The following is a 22,164-nucleotide window of genomic DNA, read 5'->3' as shown; positions in this document are numbered from 1 at the left end:
AGATAAAATGCCGTACTTGGAAGGGGAATTTCAGCGCAATCTTTCCGTCCTGACCCAATGGATTTGAGAGCACTTTTCAACTTGAGTGATTCAGAGACGAGCTTTGCAAATCCGCAGCGGCATCGTGTGGTTGTAGCGATGATCTCTGGCAGTGCCCAGGTAAATCCGAACGATTTTCCTGCCCGGCACCATTGGTGGATGAATAAATAAGATCGTGCCTGTAGCTGAGAAGGAAAAACAATCATCTCATGGTCGGCCGGGCACTTTACAGGCTGCAAAAGGAAAGGGAATTCCAGCACGGCATTTTTCTCCCTGATTTACCTGAGCGTTCTCAGGTCAGCACCACAACCACACGATGCCGCTGTGGATTTGCACAGGAAGCGAACGCGCCTCGCTCGGCTCTGAATCGCCCAAGTTGAAATTCAAGTTCCTGTTCTCAAATCTCAGTCCTGCCTCCAAGCTGGAGCATGCATGCGTGCGACTTGCTCGTTGTCGTGCTGCTCCTCGTTAGCACGATAGAGTGAGCTGCACGGTGAACAGGGAGTTCTGCGCCCAATATACAAATGTTTCAGAAAAAAATTGATTTTTGTCACTTTTTCTCTCGAGTCCCTTCAGTTGGAGGCCAAATTTTTCCTCGTTTAAGAGCATTAATGGTGAAGCCTGGCAAAGAGCTACCCCTCCTTTAGTTTTAAGCATTAAGAGGCAAAGGTGAGAAGATAAAAGTGGAAAAAATAGCAAATACAAAAAGCCAAAACAGCGATTAATAATGAAGCAGCAATAACCAAAAATACAAAGGTTCTGAGGCAAGAGATTCCCTTCCCAGTAACTATGAAAACAAAGGGAAGAGAAACCCCTCCAGTGTCCAGCCCGTGTGGCACAGGGGACAAGGACAAGGTGGAGGAGAGAGAGAACAAAGGAAAATCAACTCAGAAATCCTCTGCCACTACAGAACTCCCTCTTCCCCAAACAACAACCAGCGGGAAACGGGGACAAAACAAGAACCTGGAAGACAAAAACCTCCCTCCAAAAAGGGAAGAACCGTTTTTTTGGTGCAGAATGCTGCTGGGTTTTCTGCCCCACGCCCTGGGCTGCTCCAGCTGTGGCACTTCCATGGGCAGCAGCTGGAACTTGGGGGCTCTGATTTTCCCAGCGTGGCTGTCCCAGGTGGAGACAGTGAAACAGAGAGGGGAAAAAATGTCGAGGAAACATTTTTTCTGGTTCCAAAAACATTAGTTACCACAGCAACAGTGGCCAGAAAGGTGTTACTGGTCCAAACCCAAAGTGCGGCTTATAATCTGGTGTGGCTTGTATATGGACAAAGAATGAAAAGTTGCTGTTTTAGTTTGGAGGACAGGTGTGTGCTGAGAAAGGCAGGAGCTTCTCTTTGAAATGGAGAATGTAAACCCCCTCCATCCAAATTGTTATCATTTTGAAATCAAGGGGCTCTCAGGCAAAGCTATGGGAATTAGGAATAACAGTTCTTTACTAGGGAAATTAAAATAGAAATACAGAACTACAAAGAACAAACCCCAAACCCTGACACAGTCAGAGTACAACCTGACACCCGTCAGGCAGGGTGTTGGCAGCAGTCCCATCCCATGGTGGCTGCATCCTCCTGCAGTGACAGATGTGGCTCAGTTGGAGCAGTGCTCCTGTACAAGGTGCAGTTTCCCTCTGGAGCTCCAGTGGTGATGTGGAGAAATCCGGTTTTCCTCTGGAGTCCAGTGGAGAAAGGGGCTCCCTTAGTTTCCCAAAACCTCTGTTTTTGTCTTGGTAAGAAATGTTGGGCTCTTCCCCCTGGCTGGAGCAACTCCCAATGGGATGCAGTAATTTTATCAGTGCCACAGTGGGACTCAATGGTCATGAGCAGAAAATGACTGGCTGGAGGAAGGATGGGTTGTGAAAAGATAAAGAACACTGCCCCAGCTGGTTTATAAAACATGGCCATTAACAGGAGATATCCCATGAGATAAAGAACACTGCCCCAGCTGGTTTCAATGGATGCCCATTAGCAGAATATCTCCCACAGAGATCAGGATCACTGCCCCACCCTCAACAGATGGTGACAGAACAGACACCTTTGATCACATCCTGTGTGGTAACCCAAGACATTAGGATTAGGGGTCAGTATTTGGCTGTGGTTATGGTTAGGGATTGGGTTTGCTCTTGATTTGGGCTTTTGTTTTAGCTGGAGTGTTATTGCTTTGGGTTTGGATTCAGCTTTAGGGATTTTGTTAGGACTATTGTTTGCATTGTCTTTAGGGTTAGATTTAGGGTTTTTCTGGAGTAGTTTTTTAGTTTTACAGTTATGTTTACGGGTTAGGTTCCTGCTCATAGGTTATTGCTGGGTTAGGTTAGGGTTAGAGTTTTAGGGTTCAGGTATTAAGGAACAGGGATTAGGGTCCTCTTTGTCCTGGCAGTTTTTGTTTTGGGACAATCCTTGGATGTACTGAGTTTTGGAGTTGACATTTAAATTTTGGCCATGAGCTCCTGTAGGAGAATTACTGATCTTTTCCATCTCATCACATGTTTCAGGTGCAGATCAGGGGCTGCCTATTGAATGTAAAATTTCTGTACTGCCACAACCCTGGCACCCACCTGGGCGCCCATTTCAGCACCCAGCCCTGTCTTTACATAACTGTCTCAGAGCCTCCTGATTTTTCCAGGCAGCAGATTATGGCACATGGCTCCCAGGATGACTCCTTAAGCCCTAAATCTTCTCCCCCTGCTTCCCTGAGGTGAGGCAGAGTAAGAGGGTGGCAGGAGGTGTCACACCAGGGTGACACCGTGGTGGCCATGCTGTGTCTGGGATCTGGACATTCAGCATCAGATTCTCATGTTCAGCATTGGGATCCTCGTGTTCAGCGTCAGGATCTGGACTTTCAGCACCAGGATTTTTATGTTCAGCACCAGGATTTCCAGCTTGTGCTTCCCAGCACAGAGGAAACAGCTGGGATCATTCATCTGATCCATGTTTTCATGTTCAAGGATGCAGCAAAGTGCCCTGAAAACGGGGACCATGGTCTCCCACGACTTGCCTTGGCACCAATTTCCTGCCTTTTTGGCAAGAAAATAGCTGATCCAGGGAGTAGAAATGTCTTTTCACAGATCTCACAGTCCTGATGGCCCTTGAACTTCAGGAAACTCATAAAAACCTGACAATAGAAAGCCACATGCAAACAACAACAGCAAAAAACCCTTTAAAGCCGAAGATAAGAGAACAGTCGGGTTTCACGTGTAATTTGGGAAAAAATGTTTGCAGCTCCTGGGCTAAGGCTGCCCTAAAAGCTTTGGAATTCGTTCCCAGTGGAACAGGAGGGATGAAAACTCCAAGGCACCTTCCAGGGGAAATCACAGAGTTTGTGGAATGCACGTGTACAGTTCAGGTGTCGGACTGGAGCAGCAGCGACCCGGAATTATCTGCTCAGCCAATTCACCTGGACAGAAAATCAGGTGGAAGGAGTTTCTGGGATTTCAGCTGAGCCTGTGGGACAGCTCACACTGAAGTGAGACAGCTACAAAAATACAGCCCAGGGATCCCAGCAGCTCCTCGGCTAAAGACACTAAATCCTGTCCTGATCCTGCTCAGGGTGGATGCAGCCATTTTAAGCAACAGTTTAATTTAAGATCCCTTGGGTAGCTGAGCCCACGTCAACGTGCACGTTGTCACAGCTTTGGTGCCAAAAGCCACAGAGCACAAACCTCTTTTACCTTGCAGAGGGTACAGAGGGACATTCCATGGCTGCTTGATGAGTTTTCCCTCCTGATTGTGGCCAGGATGCTGCCCAGCTGAAGAGGGACCCACAGGGAGGATCTGAGCAGCCCCAGGGAAGATCAAGGTGAGATCCTCCATCCCCAGAGCCTGCTTGGGAACATCTAAGGGGTGGGAAAGTTTAGTGGGATTCTGAAGGATTTCCTCCTTTCATGGCACCCATCAATCAATGGTTTCTGCTTAGGAGTGAAAGGGATTAATCCCTGCTGGCCGGCTCAGCGTGTCCCTGGCCACAGCTCCTGTTCCAGGGCTGTCCTGGGGGAGCCAGGACCTGCTCCCAATCTTTGCAGCTGCTGGGATGTGCCCTGGATAAGTGGGGAGGGAGCTGGGAAGGGCTCAGACCCTGTGTGTGGACATGTCCCTCCTCCTGGTGCTTGGCACAGCAGCCCAGCTGTTCATGCACCTCTCCAGCCCTGGAGCCATTCCCAGCCCCAGCACGCCCTGAATTCATGCCCAGGCTGTGACTCTTACCCACCTCTCACACTCCAGAGGTGTCCCCCTGTTTTCCCCACTGCTGCTCCCCTCTTGGGGTGTCACAGCTCCCAGACTCCCCCATGTGAGCATTGGCAGGGGGCAGGGGGTGGAACTTGGATGTCTGGGCTGTGCTGGGGGCAGCTGAGGCTTCCCAGTGGGGTCAGGGACGCTGGAGCACACAGGGTTCCCACGCCCCTCTGTGTGTGACAGGGACAGGGACAGTGACAGGGACAGTGACAGTAAGTGACAGGGACAGTGACAGTGACAGTGACAGGGACAGGGTCAGTGACAGTGACAGGGACAGTGACAGGGTCAGTGACAGTGACAGGGACAGGGACAGTGACAATGCCCCCTCTGTGTGTGACAGGGACAGGGACAGTGACAGTGCCCGTTGTGTGTCTGACAGGGACAGTGACAGTGACAGTGACAATGCCCCCTCTGTGTCTGACGGTGACAGGGGTAGTGACAGTGACAGTGCCTGCTCTATGTCTGGCAGTGACAGTGACAGTGCCCACTCTGTGTTTGACAGTGATAGTGACAGTGACAGTGACAATGACAGTGACAGTGACAGTGACAGTGCCCGCTGTGTCTGACAGTGAGTGATAGTGACAGTGACAATGACAGCACCAGTACCCACTGTGTTTCTAGCAGTGACAGTGACAGTGACAGTGCCCACTGTGTCTGAAAGTGACAGTGACAGTGAGAGTTACAGTGACAATGACAGTGCTAGTGCTCACTCTGTGTCTGACAGCGCCAGTGTCCCTCTGTGTCCCACAGGGACAGTCACAGTGCCAGTGCCACTGTCCCTCTGTGTCCGACAGGGGCAGTGCCAGTGCCAGTGTCCCTCTGTGTGTGACAGTGCCAGTGCCAGTGTCCCTCTGTGTCCCACAGGGGCAGTCACAGTGACAGTGGCAGTGCCAGTGTCCCTCTGTGTCCCACAGGGGCAGTCACAGTGACAGTGGCAGTGCCAGTGTCCCTCTGTGTCCCACAGTGCCAGTGCCAGTGTCCCTCTGTGTCCCACAGGAGCGGTCACAGTGACAGTGCCAGTGTCCCTCTGTGTCCCACAGGGGCGGTCACAGTGACAGTGCCAGTGTCCCTCTGTGTCCCACAGGAGCAGTCCCCGTCCCCAGCGCCCCCTGCCCAGCCGGGAGCGGCTCCTGGCCCCAGGCGGGGCAGGGCTGAGCTGGGCTCGCTCCCCGCGCCCAGCCCGGATGACAGATGCCTGCAGTGGAGCAGAACGAGCTGCAGCTCCCGCTTCCAGCCTGGATGCCTCCGACCCGGAGCTGCACTATGAGGAGGAGGAGGACGAGGAAGAGGAGGATTCATCCTCAGGATCCTCAGAACCCTCGGACACCAGCAGCATCTTCTCCGACGACTCTGTGTACCCTTGCTATGAGGTGTCCCCGCAGGCTGACAGTGCTGAGCTCCTCAGCCTCTACCAGTGCTGTGCCAGGAATGATGCCAAGCTGGTGTGGGAGAGGCTGGAGCGTGGGGTGACCCGGAGTGAGGCCACAGAGGTGGACATCAACGGGAGGGTGAGTGGCTGGGGTGGAGGATTTTCCAGGAATGGATAAATCCTGAAGGCTGGTGGCTGCTAAAGCAGGAATGGGTCTGCTGGGGTTGATCCAATCCTTGGAGCAGAAGTTTGTCTGCCCTCCCATCCTGCCCCTGCCTAGTTTGGGTGGGGGGACAGTTTGGAAGAGCCATGGGAAGCTGTTCTCAGTGTTGTTCCCTCTCCAGAACGCGCTGATGGTCGCCTGCTCCAAGGGCTTTGTGGACATTGTGCCACTGCTGCAGAAGTGTCCCTACATCAACATCAACCAGCAGGACAACGATGGGAACACAGCCCTCATGATGGCTGCCCAGGCAGGTCAGCACTGCCTTGGCACAGGCAGCACCTTCTAGAAGGGATGTGACCCCCAAAAACCCTAAAACTGCCTGTCCTGAAAGCTCTGCTCCCAAGGGATGTGTGACATCAGCTGTAATTTATGGTTCATCTCAGCACTGCTTTAAAGCTGATGTGAAAACGGAGATTCCTGCAGCAGAGCTCTCTCAAACGTGCCGTGTCCAGTGGCAGAGCTGGGCTGGAGCTGCCCCATGAGCTCCAGGAAACTCCTGGAGGGAGAGGAGTCACAGGGATTTACCTGACAAAAGGCTTTGGAGCTCTCTGTAGGGCCCAAACCTCCAGTCTGGCTCCCTCCCCACGATTTACCAGGAGGGGAAGGAGAAGGGTCCCAAAGTGGGGATCACCCTTGATTCCCATGGTATCCTTGCTAGAATTCATTATTTTATGGTGGGGTTTTTTTCATTTTTGGACTCTTTCCTGTGTTTTCCACTAAAGCAGCTGGTTCATCAGCGCTGTTCCCTCCATGCCCAAACCAAAATAAACCCAAACCCTTTCAATCCTGATCCCTTCAAGCTTCTACACCCCCATCCTCAGGGAATGCAGCTGCAAAACCCTTTATCCAACAGCCCCAACCATCATCCCAGTTAACTGTGTGAACTCTAACGCAGCTTCTCTCTGGCTGTTAAGGACACATCACCATTGTTAACTACCTCCTCAACTACTACCCTGCCCTCGAGGTGGACCAGCGGGACCCGCGGGGGCTGACGGCGCTGATGAAGGCGGCGGTGCAGGGGCAGCGGGACTGTGTCACCGCCCTGCTCCTGGCGGGTGAGCATCGCCCCGGGCACTCCCGGCCTTGCTGGGGTGGTGATGGTGCCTTGGAGAGGCTGCCTAGAACGGAGGATAGGCAAGGTGGGGATTTATTAAAAGTCCATACACCTTGGGCAGTCAGAAGTCTGTCAGAGGTTACACCCAAGATGGGTGATGGTCACGAGTTTTTCAGACAATTTTAAGTTTGGTCTGAGACTCCAATTAGTCTCAGGTAATGAAGTCGTATTCCCCCAGTTTTCCCCCACCAATTCACTTTTGTTTACACTTTTTGGGCCCTGAGGCTGGAGGGTGTCTTTAACAATTCCTAGATCAAAATATGAAGACAACCGACACTCCATAGGGAGTTATGCACTAAAGCAGCACAGGATTTAAAAATGTGAAAGCTGAAATGCTCAGGCACGGTGATGCTCTGTGCTCTCAGGAGCTGACCTGCAGGCTGTGGATGCCGTGAAGGGGAAGACAGCTCGGGAATGGGCGATTTTCACCGGCCGCTTCGACACCACCGTGCGCATCCGGACCCTGCTGCGGCGCCCGCGCGCGGAGCAGTTCGGATCCCAGTACCAGCCCGAGTGGCCAGCCCTGGCCGAACTGGTGGCCAAGGCTCTGAGCCCCAAATCCAGGAGCAAAAGACTCTCGGAAAAAATCCGCTCCATCTTCACCTTCAACATCCCCCGCGATCCCGAGGAGGACGGCGTGCTGGACCACATGGTGAGGATGACCACGTCCCTCGCCAGCCCTTTCGTGGCCACCGCTTGCCAAACCGTCTGCCCGGACAGCCCCCCCGAGGTGGGGAAACACCGCCTGTCGGTGCCGGAGATCCTCGGGCAGCACGTGCCCGATGCAGGTGATGAATCAGAAACATCCTCGCGTCCCAGCACCGGGGGATCCTCCTGCAACGGCCACGCCGTGTCCGAGCTGCGGCCACCGCCCCGGCAGCCTCCCAGCCGCCTCCTGAGCTTCCTGCCGCTGTGGCTGCGCCGTGCCAACAGCATCTTCCCCGGAGAGCCCGTCCCCAAAATCAAAGTGAGCAAAGCTTCTGGTTCATCTGCCGGGGAGAAGAAGCCGCGTGTGAAGGACAAGCACCTGCTGCAGCCGCCTCAGTGGAGGTACAAGATGCTGAAGGAGGAGAAGAAAGCGGCTGAGGAGGCCAAGACGGGGGAGAAGAAGAAGAAGAAGAAGAAAAAGAAAAAGAAAGGCTAAGGGGGGAGGTGTCGGTGTGGGGACAAGGTTCTTGCTGTCCCCTTGGATCCACCGGGTTTTCTGGCACAGGGGTGGTTTTGTTTTGGGAATGTCCAAGGGAGGAGGAGGATGTGGGCACACACACCCAGCTGAAATACCCCCGAGGGTTCACAGGCCCTGCCTGGCCTCTTGTCCTCTCCACCCCAAGGGTGGCCACCCTAGCATGGTACACACTGTGCTGGACACTGATGTCCTGAGGCCCTGGACCAAGCTCCAGGAATGCCAGAGGGCTGTGGCACAAGTCCAATGTTATTTCCTCTTTTTTTTTTTTTTTTTTTTTTTTTCCTCTTCGATCTTCCCAAGCTCTCAGTTCCACAGCGCGCGTTGGAATGTGGCTGAGCAAATTAAAATGGAAGTGGTTGCCATGTTAACAGGACTGATTCCATGAATAAAGCTCAGGGTTGCCGTGGGGCTGGCAGGAACGCTCCCCCTTTGCTGCCGGTGTCCCCTGGCCACCCTGTCACATCCTCAGTGACACTCCCCACTCCTGTGTGCTCCTGTGTGGTGGGTGGACACAGCAAGGCTCAGCACAGGGAAACAGCTCCGTGCTGTGGAAGGAGCCCCAACTGCAGGCACAGGCTGGAAACCGAGCTTGGGATGCTCTGGGCTCCGTGTCCAGCTGCTCCCCCGAGCTCCAGCGTTGCCAATGCTGCATCAGCAGCGTGTTGGTGTCCCCACATTTCAAGATCCCCCCCAAATCTGCTCCATCCAGGGTGAAGTTTGGGCTGCTGGCTCCTGCAGGATGGGCACGGTTTGGGCTCCAGGAGGGCAATGAACGGTGTCACAGCGCTCAGAGCTAAAGTTACCCAGCTCACAAATAATTCTTGTCCCCATCCCTGCACCTTTTTAGAGGGTCAGGAGCCCACACCCCACACTTTGAGGTAGCAGCTCTGCCCTTTGTGAGGCTCTGGGAGGCTCGGGCTGGCTGCAGGCAGGGAAGGATTCCCGAGGGGAAGGAGCTGCAGCCTCCCCGTCTGTTCCCCTCTGTGCCTTGGCTCGCTCGGGCTCCCCGGCACGTGGCTGCCCTCCCTCGCCAGCTCCTGCCGCTCGCAGATGAGCCGGGGGCGGTGGCACATGGAGCAGCCGTGCCACGAGCCTGGCTCCTGTCGCACAGGGGGAAGGGAGGGACGGGCCCCCCACCCCTCTGACATCGTGGGGACGGCTCAGTGACACCCCAAGGGTGCGCCTGGGGAGGTGCGGCTGTGATCCAGGGATGCTCCGTCCCTTCTGCAGGATGAAATCACAGCGATGAGCAGCGGGATGATGAAGGGAAGTCTCACGGGAGGCTGGAAAGGGCTGGCATGGGGCTGTGGGTGGTGCCCAGGCCCGCTGATTCACTCTGTGTGCCCCAGACAAGGGCTGGAACCGGGGAGGAGCCTGCGGTGGGGTTGATTCGCTCATCCCATTCCTCTACAGTCAATCCCACTCTGGAGGAATTCCCTTTCCCACCGTGTCAGAGCTGCAGCTGAGCGCAGGGCTCTCACCCATCTCTGCCCTTCGATCAGCAGTTAGGAACTTTTAGAAATTTTTAAGCAGTGTTTATCCCCTCAGTGATGATTTTAATTTAAAAAGGAAGGTTTGAAAGAGGGAGTTGCAGGGATCAAAGCAGCCGGCAGCAGCTCTGGCTGGAGAGCTGGCGTGCTCGCCTGCCCAGAATAACTCCTGCCCGCAGCCGTAAAAGCAGGATGCCCTGTGTCTGCTCCCATGGAAGGGATGCAAGAACCCTCCAGGAATAACCCCGGGAGGGGCCAATCCGGCCGGATCACTGATGGTCACGGAGATAAGATGTCTGCAGGCATCGCCTTCCTCCCGGGCAGCTCCTATCTGATGGAACCTGCCCGTTTCCCCCGCGCCAAAGCTCCGGCTCCGCACGGGCAAAGTCACATGTGAAGGTCCTTCGTGTTTTATCCTGGTTTTGTGCTTTTGTTTGCTTAAACTTCCTAGATCACGGCTGATAGCCGGGCGAGACTCCGCGCTCCGGCGCTGGGAGGCTCCGGGTGGGTTCAGGATGGTGATTGCATCGCTCGGTGATGCAATGGCAGCGGGGAGGTAAATCAGAGCCTGGCACCTCGTTAGGAAAGAGGTTGGGGTCACCGTGCCGGGGAAACAGCTGGCAGCAAGGTAGGGATGGGGTTGGGATGGCACTGGAGGGAGAAGGGAGAAGCAGCTGGGATTGGGGTGCCCAAATAACAACCCTGAAAGCAGCAAAAGGGAAGCGGAGCTTCCGCTGCCCACGGTCCCGTGAGCTGGGGGACCGGGAAGTGCCCGGCCCCGGCGTGGGAACGGCCCTGCCGGCGGTGTCCCAGTGCCTGTCACCGCAGGGTGCTGTGGGGACAGCAGGGCCAGCACAAGGCTCTGAGTGAAGCCCCAGAAAGCCACAGAAAGGCTCCACGTCTCCATCACACCCTAATGCCACGTTACCCCCCAGGGAAAATCCTCTCTGTCCTCCTGATGCCTTTTTGGGCTACCTGAAAACAGAGGCCAAGCAAAATAAATAAGAATAAAAATTCTATTTTTTGAAGGGCCTTCAGGTTCATTTTGGTACACGGGTTTTCATGCTTCTATGAGTTTGGTCCATTTTTGGGTGTAGCCCCTAAGGGGGTTTTACCTGCCTGAAATGTACCTGAAGGTTCTTCAATAAATAGAACTGCTCTTTATTCCCTTAATTTTGCCTGGCCTGTGTTTTTAGGTAGCCCAGGAAGGGCTGCACCCTGGAATTGCTGGGTCCAGCATGGAATAACCAGGGAGCCCCTTGGCTCTGCCCCAGGGCTCCATCCCCGTGAGGGCTGGAGCAGGAGGGGTGGCCAAGCAGGTCAAGGTCATTCCCACAGCATCTCTCTAGAACATTCCCATCCCTGCTCCATGCTCTTGTTAAAGACCTTGGGATGCTCAGGGTGAAGTGGTGATGGCCATGGGATGAAAACTGGGAAACTGGGTGGGAAAACTCTGGGTGAAGGATGAGGAGGGAGTAACAGGGAAAGAACCAGGATGGAGCTGGGGCCCGGTGAGCGGGAGGAAGGGAGGCTGGTCGTGGCTGTGTGCTCAGCAATAGGAAATGCTTTATTAGCTGGGAGTGGTGGAGAGAAGCCAGGCAGGAAGAGGCAGTAATAAGAAACATTTTTTTGACTTCTCCCACATCCAGACCACAGAGCAGCTGCCAAGCGGCTGCGTCGGACAACGGGGTCGCCGAGCCGAGCCGGGGAGGGTGACAATCCCACAGAGGGACAGACACGGCCGTGGGAGCCCCCACGGGGACAGGATGGGTGCTGGGAGGGGAGCAGATCCATGAAGATCCTCGGAGTTGGGGCTCAGGGCACGGAGTGAAGCTGCCCCAGAGCGGGATTGCGGCCGGGAGAGCCTCGCCAGGGCCGGGCAGTGCCGTGGGCTCCTGCAGGACCTGGATGCTGTAGGTGAGTGGGGAAAAGTTTGTGGGGTCTGAGGCTGCTCAGGGCTTCCTCCTGATTTACCCCCCAAATCAGGATTTGGCCCCATTTCCTTTGTGTTTGATGGGACGCTGGTGTTGACATCAGGGTTGGAGAGGCTGGAATTTGGGCCAGGGGAACAAATCAGGGCTCACATCAGTGTGAGGGCAGCAGGGTCTGTCCCCAGGTCCTTGTTAAAGAGCTGAAATAATAAACAATGGCAGCAGAAAAGCTGGAATCAACATGGGAAATGGGGAATTCGGGTGTATTTGGAAAAGGCAAGGGGAAAAATGACGGAAAGTTGACAGCTCCGCTAGCGAGGGCTGCAGCAGGCAGAGGGATCCAGCAGCACGGAATGTGCCACCTCAGGGCTCCCCTCTGCACTGCCAAAATCCTCCTCTCACAGCAGGGTGGCCAAGGAAGACCCAAATGGTCACTAAAGAGGCTCCATCTGCAAAACCAAACTGGGGAGAGCCCAACAACGGAGCCAGGGCAGCCACAGTGTCCTTGTCCTTGCAAGGAGCTGCAGGCAATGCCATCCCCACACCAAGGAACCTTGCTGCACCCTTACCAGGTTTTGCTGCTCCCTTGACCAGGTTTTGCTGCTCCCTTGAGCTGGTTTTGAAGCTCTCTTGAGTTGGTTTTGCTGCTCTCTTGAGCTGTTTTTGCTGCTCTCTCTGTGTGGTGATGCTCATGGAATGGAAATGCCCGTCAGTGAGCAGGGCTTGGTTGATGGAGGGTGAATGCTGCTGGATCTGTGACCCACCTGCAGCTGCAGGCAGGGAAAGGAGAACCTCCACCTGCTCCTGAAACCAGGCTGGAGCCTTGGGATCTGTGGCAAAGCTCTGTCCTGGTGTCCATGCAGTCCTGCAGCCCTGCAGCCAGAGCACACCTGGCTCACCTGGCTGGGGCTGGCACTGGCACTGGCACTGGCACTGGCACTGGCACTGGCACTGGCACTGGCACTGGCACTGGGGCTGAGCTGTGTGAAAAGGCAGCACAGGGAACTGAGCCTGAGCCACATCCCGTGCCTAAACCCCCTGACAGCAGCAGAAACCACAGGAGAAAGCAGAAGAGCTGGGATTGAGAGCTGGGCCTGGTGAGAGCAGGGATCCCTGAACCATCCCACACATCCCAAGGGTTGTGCCCAGCCGCCCTTCCCTGAGCTCCTGTGCTCTCCTGTGCTCTCCTGCTCCATTTTCCCTTTGGTTTTCTCTCCATGGGGGTGATGGGGAAATTCCCCTTCCCCAGGGTTTGTTCTTGCTCCAGACCCTGCAGCTCAGCAGCCACTCCTGCCAGCACCCATGTCCCAGCCCAGAGGTTTCCCTTGGGGTTTTTTCCTTCTCCTGATGCTACAAATCCCAAAGAATAGAGTATAGAGTATAGAATATAGAATATAAAATATAGAATATAGAATATAGAATATGGAATATAGAATATGGAATATAGAATATAGAATATATAGAATATAGAATGTAGAATATAGAATATAGAATATAGAATATGGAATATGGAATATAGAATGTAGAATATAGAATATAGAATGTAGAATATAGAATATGGAATATAGAATGTAGAATATAGGATATGGAATATAGAATATAGAATATAAAATGTAGAATGTAGAATATAGAGTATAGAATATAGAATATGGAATATAGAATATAGAATATAGAATGTAGAATGTAGAATGTAGAATATAGAATATAGAATATAGAATATAGAATACAGAATACAGAATATAGAATATAGATGCTGTGGGTGTCAGGAGGGGACAGGGATGGCTATGCCAGGACTGCTTTGTGCCATTTCTGAAGAACCTGTGATGTTTTTCCTGTGGCATGCCAGGAACAGCTCTGGATTAAGTTTTGCTCTCACTAACAACGACAATCCACGGGATGTTTCACATCCAGCAGAGTTTTGGGTGAGGCCCTGCCTGCTTTTGTATTTCATGGCAAATATCCTGCAGCTGTCTAATGGTTCAGGATTTCGTGGAAGTGGCTCCAAGGAGGGAATTCACCACCTGGGACACTCAGCCTCCCTTTGAAAACGTACATCCTGGAACTCTCAGCATTTCAAGAAGTGTGGTGCTTGGCAGCATCCCAGCAGTCAGAAATCAGCAGCTCAGCCCCAGAGGGATGAGTTTTAAAATAAAGCAGATCCCAGTCCAGCCCTGGGGCAGTTGGGATTTTAAAACAAAGCTGGGGGTCAGACGGGTCAGCCTGGCATCACCCCTCACACCAGGCACCAAGGACCAGCACCCAGGATCTGCCCACTGTTTCCTCCCCTCGAGCAGCATCCAAGTGAGTTATTTTGGGGAGGAAAAGCCCGATTTCCAGCAGGGCTGGAGCTGCCGGGGTCAGCCACGTCCGTGTGCGCTCCCGAGGGCCGGGCTTGCGTGACTCCGCTTCCCCATCAAGGCCAGAATCTAAACAATCTTGATTCCTGTCCCAGCAGCCCTGGGCTGGGCTCTTCAATTGCAGGAAACGGAGCCTTTGGCATGTTTATGTCGGGAACACGAAGAATGAGCTGAGGAGGGGCTGGAGCCTGGAGCGAGGCGGGGGGCAGCGGGGGGATCGCCGTGTTTGCCTTGGCAGAAATGGCTCTTTTACAAGGAGAAAAAAAAAAAAAAAAAAAGGAAGATTAAAAATAGCCAAACTTCCCCCAAAGGCTCAGCAAGGAATTTCTGGCTGTCCCAGCACCTCTGTGTCATTGATAAGCTCCACACAAAAGCACCCCCAGGACTGAGCCCCTGCCTGAGCCAGCGGCTTTGGTGGCTCCGGTGATGTTGGGGCTGCCCTGGTGTGGGGGCTTTTTGCTCCATCCCACACTGCAAATCTGGGATCTCCAGCAGGGCTGTGACATCCTCAGGGCTGCCAAGCCCGTGGGGATCGTGGTTTTACAGAGCAGGAGCCACGGGAGCAGCGGGAAATGCCGGAACACTGGGAGAAGGGAAGAGGTTGGGGCTGCATGGACGTGGCCAGGCCTGGTTCCAGAACATTCCTGAGCTCTGTGGGGACACAGTGGCACCCCCATGCCATGGCGGGGAGGTCTCCCAAGGCTGGGAGGTCCTGGGATCTGTTCTCAGGAAGGGCTGTACCCAGGATGTCCGGAGCTGCGTTGTTGGGAGCAGCACATCCTACCTCACCCTGCGCCTGCTCTCCCTTCCCAGAGCCCCCATGGGTGCTGAGGAGCCCTGGGGTGCAGGGGCTGCTCTCACCCCTCTCCTCTCCACAGGATGATGCCTTGTGCAGCCTCTGGCCGGGTGTTGTTGGTGCTGGTGACGCTGTCCCTGAGCTCTGCAGCCGGTGAGTGCCGCGCCACGGGGTTAAAATAAACCCTCGGCTTTTTGGGACCATCTCTGCCCAAAATAAAACCCAGGGAGGAAGCTGAGCTCCTCAGAGACTGTGCTGTGCCCCTGTGGGAGGGTGACCCAACCCCAGAGAGGATCTCAGCTTAATTAATTGTGGCTGATCAAAGCGCTTTGCTGTCACCGGAGGGGAGATGAGGAAAGGTTGGTACCACACAGTAAAAAATGTGGATTTCCCCAGGGGTGGTGGTGAGATGATGATGATGGGAAGCAGGAGGAGCTGCTCAGCATCCCAGGGGAGCACCAGGTGATCTGGGGACATTTCCAGGCTGGGTGCTTTTGCAGGGAGGTCCAGGATAACGTGGCTGTGCTGGGGAGCAGCAGCAGAATTACTGTGGGGATGAGTCTGCACCGAGTCCCTGTCCTGCCCAGGGGGCCACCAACCCCAAACTGGCCCCATCACCACCCCACGGCACTGTCACCAGGCAGCCTTTGGGGCAGGAAGTGCGGGATGGCCACCACAGCCATCCCCTTGCTGTCCCCTCTCTGTCCCCTCACTGTCCCCTCGTTATCCCCTCACTGTCCCCTCGTTGTCCCCTCGCTGTCCCCTCACTGTCCCCTTACCACCGGATGTCTGGCTGCCCTCACGCTGAACTCTCTGATTCCAGGAGGGATATTTTCTGTGTAAAAGGGCAGAGCTAAATTAGGAATTTGGGAGGGTGGTTGCCATCTGAGCCACTCTGGTGCAGGAAAGGGCCTTCAGGGAAGTCAGGAAAAACTCCAGGAAAGACCCTGGGTTTGTCACCCAGCTCCCAAAACACCCACTGGGAAGGCACTGGCTGAATTTGGGGCTGTTGATCCACCCCAGGCTCCCACAGGTCCCACATCCCCTGGGATTCCGTGGGCAGGATGTGACCCCGTGTGCTGTAAACCAGTACATCCCAGTTTATCCCAGTTTATCCTTGGGGTTGTGGGAACAGGTGACCCCCAGGTTCAGGGCTGGGACTTGGAGCCCAGTGACGTTTTGGGGGTGTCAGGATGGACTGAGCACTCACAGCAGCCTTCCCCTCCTGTGATGGTGCCAAGCTGCCCACGCTCAAAACTTGGTTCAGGAGTCTTTGGGACGATGTCACTGTCCCCAAAGCCACTGAAGATCCTGGGTGGGCAGTGGAGTGACCCCATGGGCAGTGGGATGACCCCATGGCAGTGAGGTGACCCCATGGGCAGTGGAGTGACCCCATGGGCAGTGGGTGACCCCATGGACAGTGAGGTGACCCCGTGGCACTGAGGTGACCCCATGGGCAGTGAGGTGACCCCATGGGCAGTGGGATGACCCCATGGGCCGTGAGGTGAGCCCATGGCAGTGAGGTGACCTCATGGCACTGAGGTGACCCCATGGGCAGTGGGATAACCCCATGGCAGGGGTGACTCCATGGACAGTGAGGTGACCCCATGGGCAGTGGGATAATCCCATGGGCAGTGGGTGACCCCATGGCAGTGAGGTGACCCAATGGCACTGAGGTGACCCCATGGCACTGAGGTGACCCCATGGTAGTGAGGTGACCCCATGGGCAGTGGGATGACCCCATGGGCACTGAGGTGACCCCATGGGCAGTGGGATAACCCCATGGGCAGTGAGGTAACCCCATGGCACTGAAGTGACCCCATGGCACTGAGGTGACCCCATGGCACTGAGGTGACCCCATGGGCAATGAGGTGACCCCATGGCAATGAGGTGACCCCATGGCACTGAGGTGACCCCATGGGCAATGAGGTGACCCCATGGCACTGAGGTGACCCCATGGCACACGGTGTCCCCTCCCTGTGCCCGCAGAGGAGTTGCTGTGTGCCTGCGATGTGCCCCACTGCAGCCAGCCCAACTGCACGGGCAAGGTGTGCTTTGTCAGCAAGAGGAAGGAGGAGGGCACCATCACCCAGCACCGGGGCTGCTTCTCCCAGCACATCCTGGAGCAGTGCAACACGCCCCTGACGGAGCAGTACGGCATGAGGTGCTGCAACTCCCACATGTGCAACGCCGAGCTGGATATTTTCCTGAAAGGTACCGGGGCAAGGTGGGGGGGATGAGCTGCCCACCTGGCTGGAGATGTGCTTGGCTCTCAAGATCATCCCTCAGCACTTACAGAGCCACCAAGATGAGCTCAGGTGTCCCTTCTTGGGCGATGCCTGCAGAGCTGCCGTGCATGGGGTTGATCCCAGTGCAGGGATGATTTCCCCCAGGTCCAAACCCAAACCCCAGACCTGCACCCTCCATGTCCAGCCTCACACTCCCATCCCTTCTTTCCCCCACCCAGGAGAAGATGCTCTGGTAAAGACACCTTCCCTACCCAACCTCCTGCTGATGATCTTCGTCCCACTGCTCTCCCTCCTCGTCCTCGTGGCGCTCACAGCCCTGTTCTGCTGGAAGCTGGCCCAGCACCGCCACAAGCACAGCGACTTCGGGGACACAGACCTCATGCTGAAGGCATCCATGATGGGAGACAGCACCTTAGAGGTGGGTGAACTCCTTGAGGGACCCTAAATGTCCCCAGGGTGTGTGTGTGTGGGGATGTTGAGCCCATGGGCACCCTGTTTGCACAGGACCTGCTGAACGATGACTGCACCACAGGCAGTGGCTCTGGGCTGCCTTTCCTTGTCCAGAGGACGGTGGCTCGGCAGATCACCCTGATGGAATGTGTGGGTAAGGAGAGTGGCTGAGGTGGGGGAGGAGTGCCTGGGTAAGGAGAGTGGCTGAGGTGGGGGAGGCTGCTCCAGTCACCCCCAGCTGGTGCTTGAGTGATGACTTCAAACCCAGGAGGGACCCAGCCAAACCCAGTAACAACCCCAAGTTCTTCCCCTTCCCAATCCCAAGTGCTGCTGACTGGGGAGGGAGGGAGCAGCTGGATGGTTGAGTGGATGTTGGCCAAGCTCAGGGAACCCTGTGCTGCTCCATTGCTGTCCCACACTGTCACTGTATAGCTAGGAAAAGAACACAGCAACACTGCTTCTCTTGCTAGCAGCAAGAAAGAGATTTATCAAAGAAAGCCATGGCCTTATACAAAGGAGATTGTGACAAATGCAGAAAAGACTCATTGGTCAAAAAGGGTCAAAAGGTCAAAAATATGCTGTCTGTAAAATACCATGAGGCACTCACAGGCTCGGTGGTCAACACCAGGTGTCTGCCTGTGGAGTTCTTTCATCCTTCCCTTGTTGATCTTTCCCTGGGAAAAAAAGAAAAATCAACAACCTGGGAAAAAAACAGATTAGATTTATCCACAAACCTCAGTAGTGTCCACACCCCACGGGATCCAGGTGCATCACCTGGGTCCTGGAGCGCTGCTGACACCGTGCCATGGCTGTGACAGGTAAGGGACGCTATGGTGAGGTGTGGCGAGGCGTGTGGCACGGGGAGAGCGTGGCTGTGAAGATTTTCTCCTCCCGGGACGAGCAGTCGTGGTTCCGTGAGACAGAGATCTACAACACCGTCCTCCTCCGGCATGACAACATCCTGGGTGAGCAGGGGGGGCCGGGAGGGCTGGAGAAATGGGGGCAGCCATGTGGGGGGTCCTTGATTCACGGTGTTTGTCCCTGTCCAGGTTTTATTGCTTCGGATATGACGTCCAGGAACTCCAGCACGCAGCTGTGGCTCATCACCCACTACCATGAGAATGGTTCTCTCTATGACTATCTGCAGAGGACAGCCCTGGATGTGGAGACCTGCCTGGGCTTGGCCTCCTCCATCATCTGTGGCCTCGTCCACCTCCACGTGGAGATTTTTGGCACACAAGGCAAACCTGCCATCGCCCACCGTGACCTGAAAAGCAGGAACATCCTGGTGAAGAGCAACAGGCAGTGCTGCATTGCAGACCTGGGTGAGAGGGGTGGGATGTGGAACCCCAGGGGTGTAGAACCCAAGGATGTGGCACTTGGGGGGTGTGGAGCCCCAGGGATGTGGAACCCCAGGGATGTGGAACCCAGGGATGTGGAACCCCAGGGGTGTAGAACTCAAGGATGTGGAACCCAGGGGTGTTGAAACCCCAAGGATGTGGCACTTGGGGGTGTGGTACCCAGAGATGTGGAACCCCAGGAGTGTAGAACCCCAGGGATGTGGAACACAGGGATGTGGAACCCCAGGGATGTGGAACCCAGGGGTGTGGAACCCCAGGGATGTGGAACCCAGGGGTGTAGAACTCCAGGGATGTGGAACCCAGGGGTGTGGAACCCCAGGGATGTGATATCCCAGTGATGAGGTGCCCAGGAATGTGGTACCCAGGGGTGTGGCGCTTGGGGGTGTGGTACCCAGGGATGTGGAACCCAGGGATGTGGAACCCCAGGGGCGTGGAACCCCAGGGATGTGGAATACAGGGATGTGGTACCCAGGGATGTGGCACTTGGGGGGTGTGGAACCCCAGGGATGTGGAACCCCAGGGATGTGGAATACAGGGATGTGGTACCCAGGGGTGTGGAACCCAGGGGTGTGGAACCCCAGGGATGTGGGACCCAGGGGTGTGGAACCCAGGGATGTGGAACCCAGGGATGTGATACTCCAGGGATGTGGAACCCCAGGGATGTGGTACCCAGGGATGTGGCATTTGGGGGTGTGGAACCCCAGGGTTGTGATACTCCAGGGATGTGGAACCCCAGGGATGTGGTACCCAGGGATGTGGCATTTGGGGGTGTGGAACCCCAGGGTTGCAGTACTCAGGGATGTGGAACCCCAGGGATGTGATACCCCAGTGATGAGGTACCCAGGGGGGTGGAACCCCAGGGATGTGGAACCCCAGTGATGAGGTACCCTGGGGATGTGGTACCCAGGGATGTGGCATTTGGGAGTGTGGAACCCCATGCTTGCAGCACTCAGGGGTGTGGTACCCCAGTGACGAGACACCCCAGTGATGTGGTACCCCGTGGTGCTCCAGAGTTGTGGAACCCCACAGAGATGACACTCCAGGAATGTGATATCCTGGGGATGTGATATTCCAGGATGATGCCCCAGGGTGATGGTGCCACAAGGCTGTGGTGTCCTGGGGTTTTGGTACCTCAGGGATGTTGAGCCACATGGATGCAGTGCAGCACAAACCATGATATCCCAGCATTTTATAATTGCACTGATGACCTTAAAAGTCATCCCAAAAGACTCTGTGATCTGTCCCCGCAGGGCTGGCAGTCATGCACTCCCAGGGCAGCGACTACCTGGACATTGGCAACAACCCCCGGGTGGGCACCAAGCGCTACATGGCCCCGGAGGTGCTGAGCGAGCAGATCCGCACCGACTGCTTCGAGTCCTACAAGAAAACGGATATCTGGGCGTACGGGCTGGTGCTCTGGGAGATCACCCGGCGGACGGTGGTGAATGGTGAGCGGCTCTCCGTCCCTTCCCTCCTTCCCTTGCTGCTTGTTTTTTTTTTTTCTTCCCCTTTCCTTCGCCCAGAAGATTAGCTGTAAATTATAAACACTGTAATCTAGTGTCAGCACCCGGCTCCCTGATTAAAGGGCCCATTAGACTCAATCAGTGCTTTGTTTGTTCAGCGCTGATTAGAAAACAAGCAGCTTCAAGCGCTGCCTGGAAAGCGGCCACGGCCGGGACCTCCGGCCGCGGGTTTGGCTCGAGAGCTCGGGAATGGGGCGAGGGGTAAGGTCCCCCCACGCTGGGGACAAACCCAACTGGAGCTGCCTGGTCAGCGCTGCTCATCACGGCAAAGTCCATTAAAATCATTAATTAAATGGTGGGCGCTGCCTGGTGGGGCGGAAGGTCCCTCCAGGCGCAGTCTGGCCGGAATAATCTCATTTACGGCCCCAGGGCTCCCTCAGATTACACATTTACTCCGAATTACCCCAGCCTTGCGCAGGAATGACCTTCAGCCGGCTGGGTTTAACCCTTCCAAGACCCCTCACTGTCCAGAACAGCTTCAGGGGTTAGGGGATCTCCAGGGGACCCCGAAGTTTTGGGGTCACCCCTTGGGGTGCAGGGACTCGAGGCTTCCCAAAGACATTAAATCCCACGAGGACACGGAGAATTAAGCAGAGATTAGCTGGGCCAGATGTCAGATTGACCACCAGGTGCTGGGTGGAGGTGGCCACAGCGCCAAGGGCTGGTTCTGGTGCTGGTGCCGGAGCTGATATTCGTGGTGGGGCTGGTGCTGGGCTGGTTCCAGAGCTGCACTTGGTGCTGGAGCCACCACCCCACGTGCCCCCCAAGGCAGGGAGCAGCTCGGTGGTGCCGGGACCCTCCGGGCAGTCCCTGATGTGCGGGACGGGGCTGAACCCCTCGCTCTGCCCCGTCCCGCAGGTATCGTGGAGGAATATCGGCCGCCCTTCTTCGACGCCGTGCCCAGCGACCCCAGCTTCGAGGACATGAAGAAGGTGGTGTGCGTGGACCAGCAGACCCCCGTGATCCCAAACCGCCTCTTCTCCGACTCGGTGAGTCCCGGGGGCACCGACCCCTCCCAGCCCGAGCCGGACCTTTGTTCCCCATCAAACCCTTCAATTTATTCCTTTTATTTTTGTGCGTCCCCAGGTTCTGTCGGCACTGGCCAGGATCATGAAGGAGTGCTGGTACCAGAGCCCCTCGGCCCGTCTCACCGCCCTGCGCATTAAAAAGACCTTGAAGAAGCTGAACAATTCCGTAGAGAAGCCAAAACCGGAGCAGTGAGCGCCGGGAACCGGACACCGGAGCCACTGACGGGGCAGCACCGGGGACGGCTCCGGTCACAGAGGGGATTTACTCACAGCTCCGGCCTCTCTCACCCCTCCTTCGAGCCGGTTCAATTTGCAAGCACGGAAAAAATAGGAAAAAAAAAAAAAACCAACCAAGCACCAAAGGAGGAATCTTCCACCCGGCCATAAAAATATCCCCTGGATCCGTCACCCGACACCGGCGCGTCTGCTGTCGGGGATGGCAGCTGGTCACCCACCCCGAGTCCTGGATGCCACAGAGAGGGGGCACCGATGGCAGAAGCACCCCCAGCCCTCGGGGCACCGATGGCAGAAGCACCCCCAGCCCTCGGGGCACCCACCCAGCGCTGGCACCACCGGGGGAGGAGCTGCCCAGACCCGCCCGCCCGGCGCTGGCAGGAATTCCCCGGCACAGCTGCGGTGCCCGGCGCATTTCGCGCTAAAGGAGGGATGGGTTTGGCTGGGAAAGGATGGTCCGAGGGCAGCATCCCCTTTGTGGGGGATACCAAAAATGAGGAGAGTCCAGCGTGGTCTGAGCATTCCAGGATGGGGTCCCATGGTGATCCTTGCCAAGCAGCCAGCATCTCCCTTGCCAAAG

The 22,164-nt window shown here is 55.6% G+C and overlaps 2 protein-coding genes across 3 annotated transcripts; both read left to right on the top strand.

Annotated features, from left to right (window-relative positions):
* Window positions 1-5,730: 5,730 nt before the first annotated feature.
* Window positions 5,731-8,123, top strand: ANKRD33 (ankyrin repeat domain 33). The gene is made up of 4 exons (XM_033083119.1): window positions 5,731-5,781; window positions 5,987-6,116; window positions 6,780-6,920; window positions 7,345-8,123. Exons 2-4 carry the CDS (start codon window positions 5,996-5,998, stop codon window positions 8,121-8,123), a joined length of 1,041 nt encoding a protein of 346 aa, XP_032939010.1. The 5' UTR covers window positions 5,731-5,781; window positions 5,987-5,995.
* A 2,002-nt stretch (window positions 8,124-10,125) lies between these two features.
* Window positions 10,126-21,702, top strand: ACVRL1 (activin A receptor like type 1). Of its 2 annotated transcripts, XM_033083205.1 has the most exons (11): window positions 10,126-10,211; window positions 11,305-11,572; window positions 14,822-14,892; window positions 16,729-16,953; window positions 17,207-17,406; window positions 17,493-17,592; window positions 18,257-18,403; window positions 18,488-18,763; window positions 20,050-20,247; window positions 21,181-21,311; window positions 21,409-21,702. In XM_033083205.1, the coding sequence occupies exons 3-11, from the start codon at window positions 14,823-14,825 to the stop codon at window positions 21,541-21,543; spliced, it is 1,482 nt and encodes a 493-aa protein (XP_032939096.1). In that variant the 5' UTR covers window positions 10,126-10,211; window positions 11,305-11,572; window position 14,822; the 3' UTR covers window positions 21,544-21,702. The 2 variants fall into 2 exon arrangements, with proteins under 2 accessions (XP_032939096.1, XP_042636014.1); XM_042780080.1 differs by having other exon boundaries at window positions 18,257-18,763.
* The last annotated feature ends 462 nt before the right edge of the window (window positions 21,703-22,164 follow it).

This window comes from Catharus ustulatus, chromosome 31 (genome assembly GCF_009819885.2).
Source record: "Catharus ustulatus isolate bCatUst1 chromosome 31, bCatUst1.pri.v2, whole genome shotgun sequence".
Lineage (NCBI taxonomy): Eukaryota > Metazoa > Chordata > Aves > Passeriformes > Turdidae > Catharus > Catharus ustulatus.
This window is presented reverse-complemented; position numbering and strand designations above follow the sequence as displayed.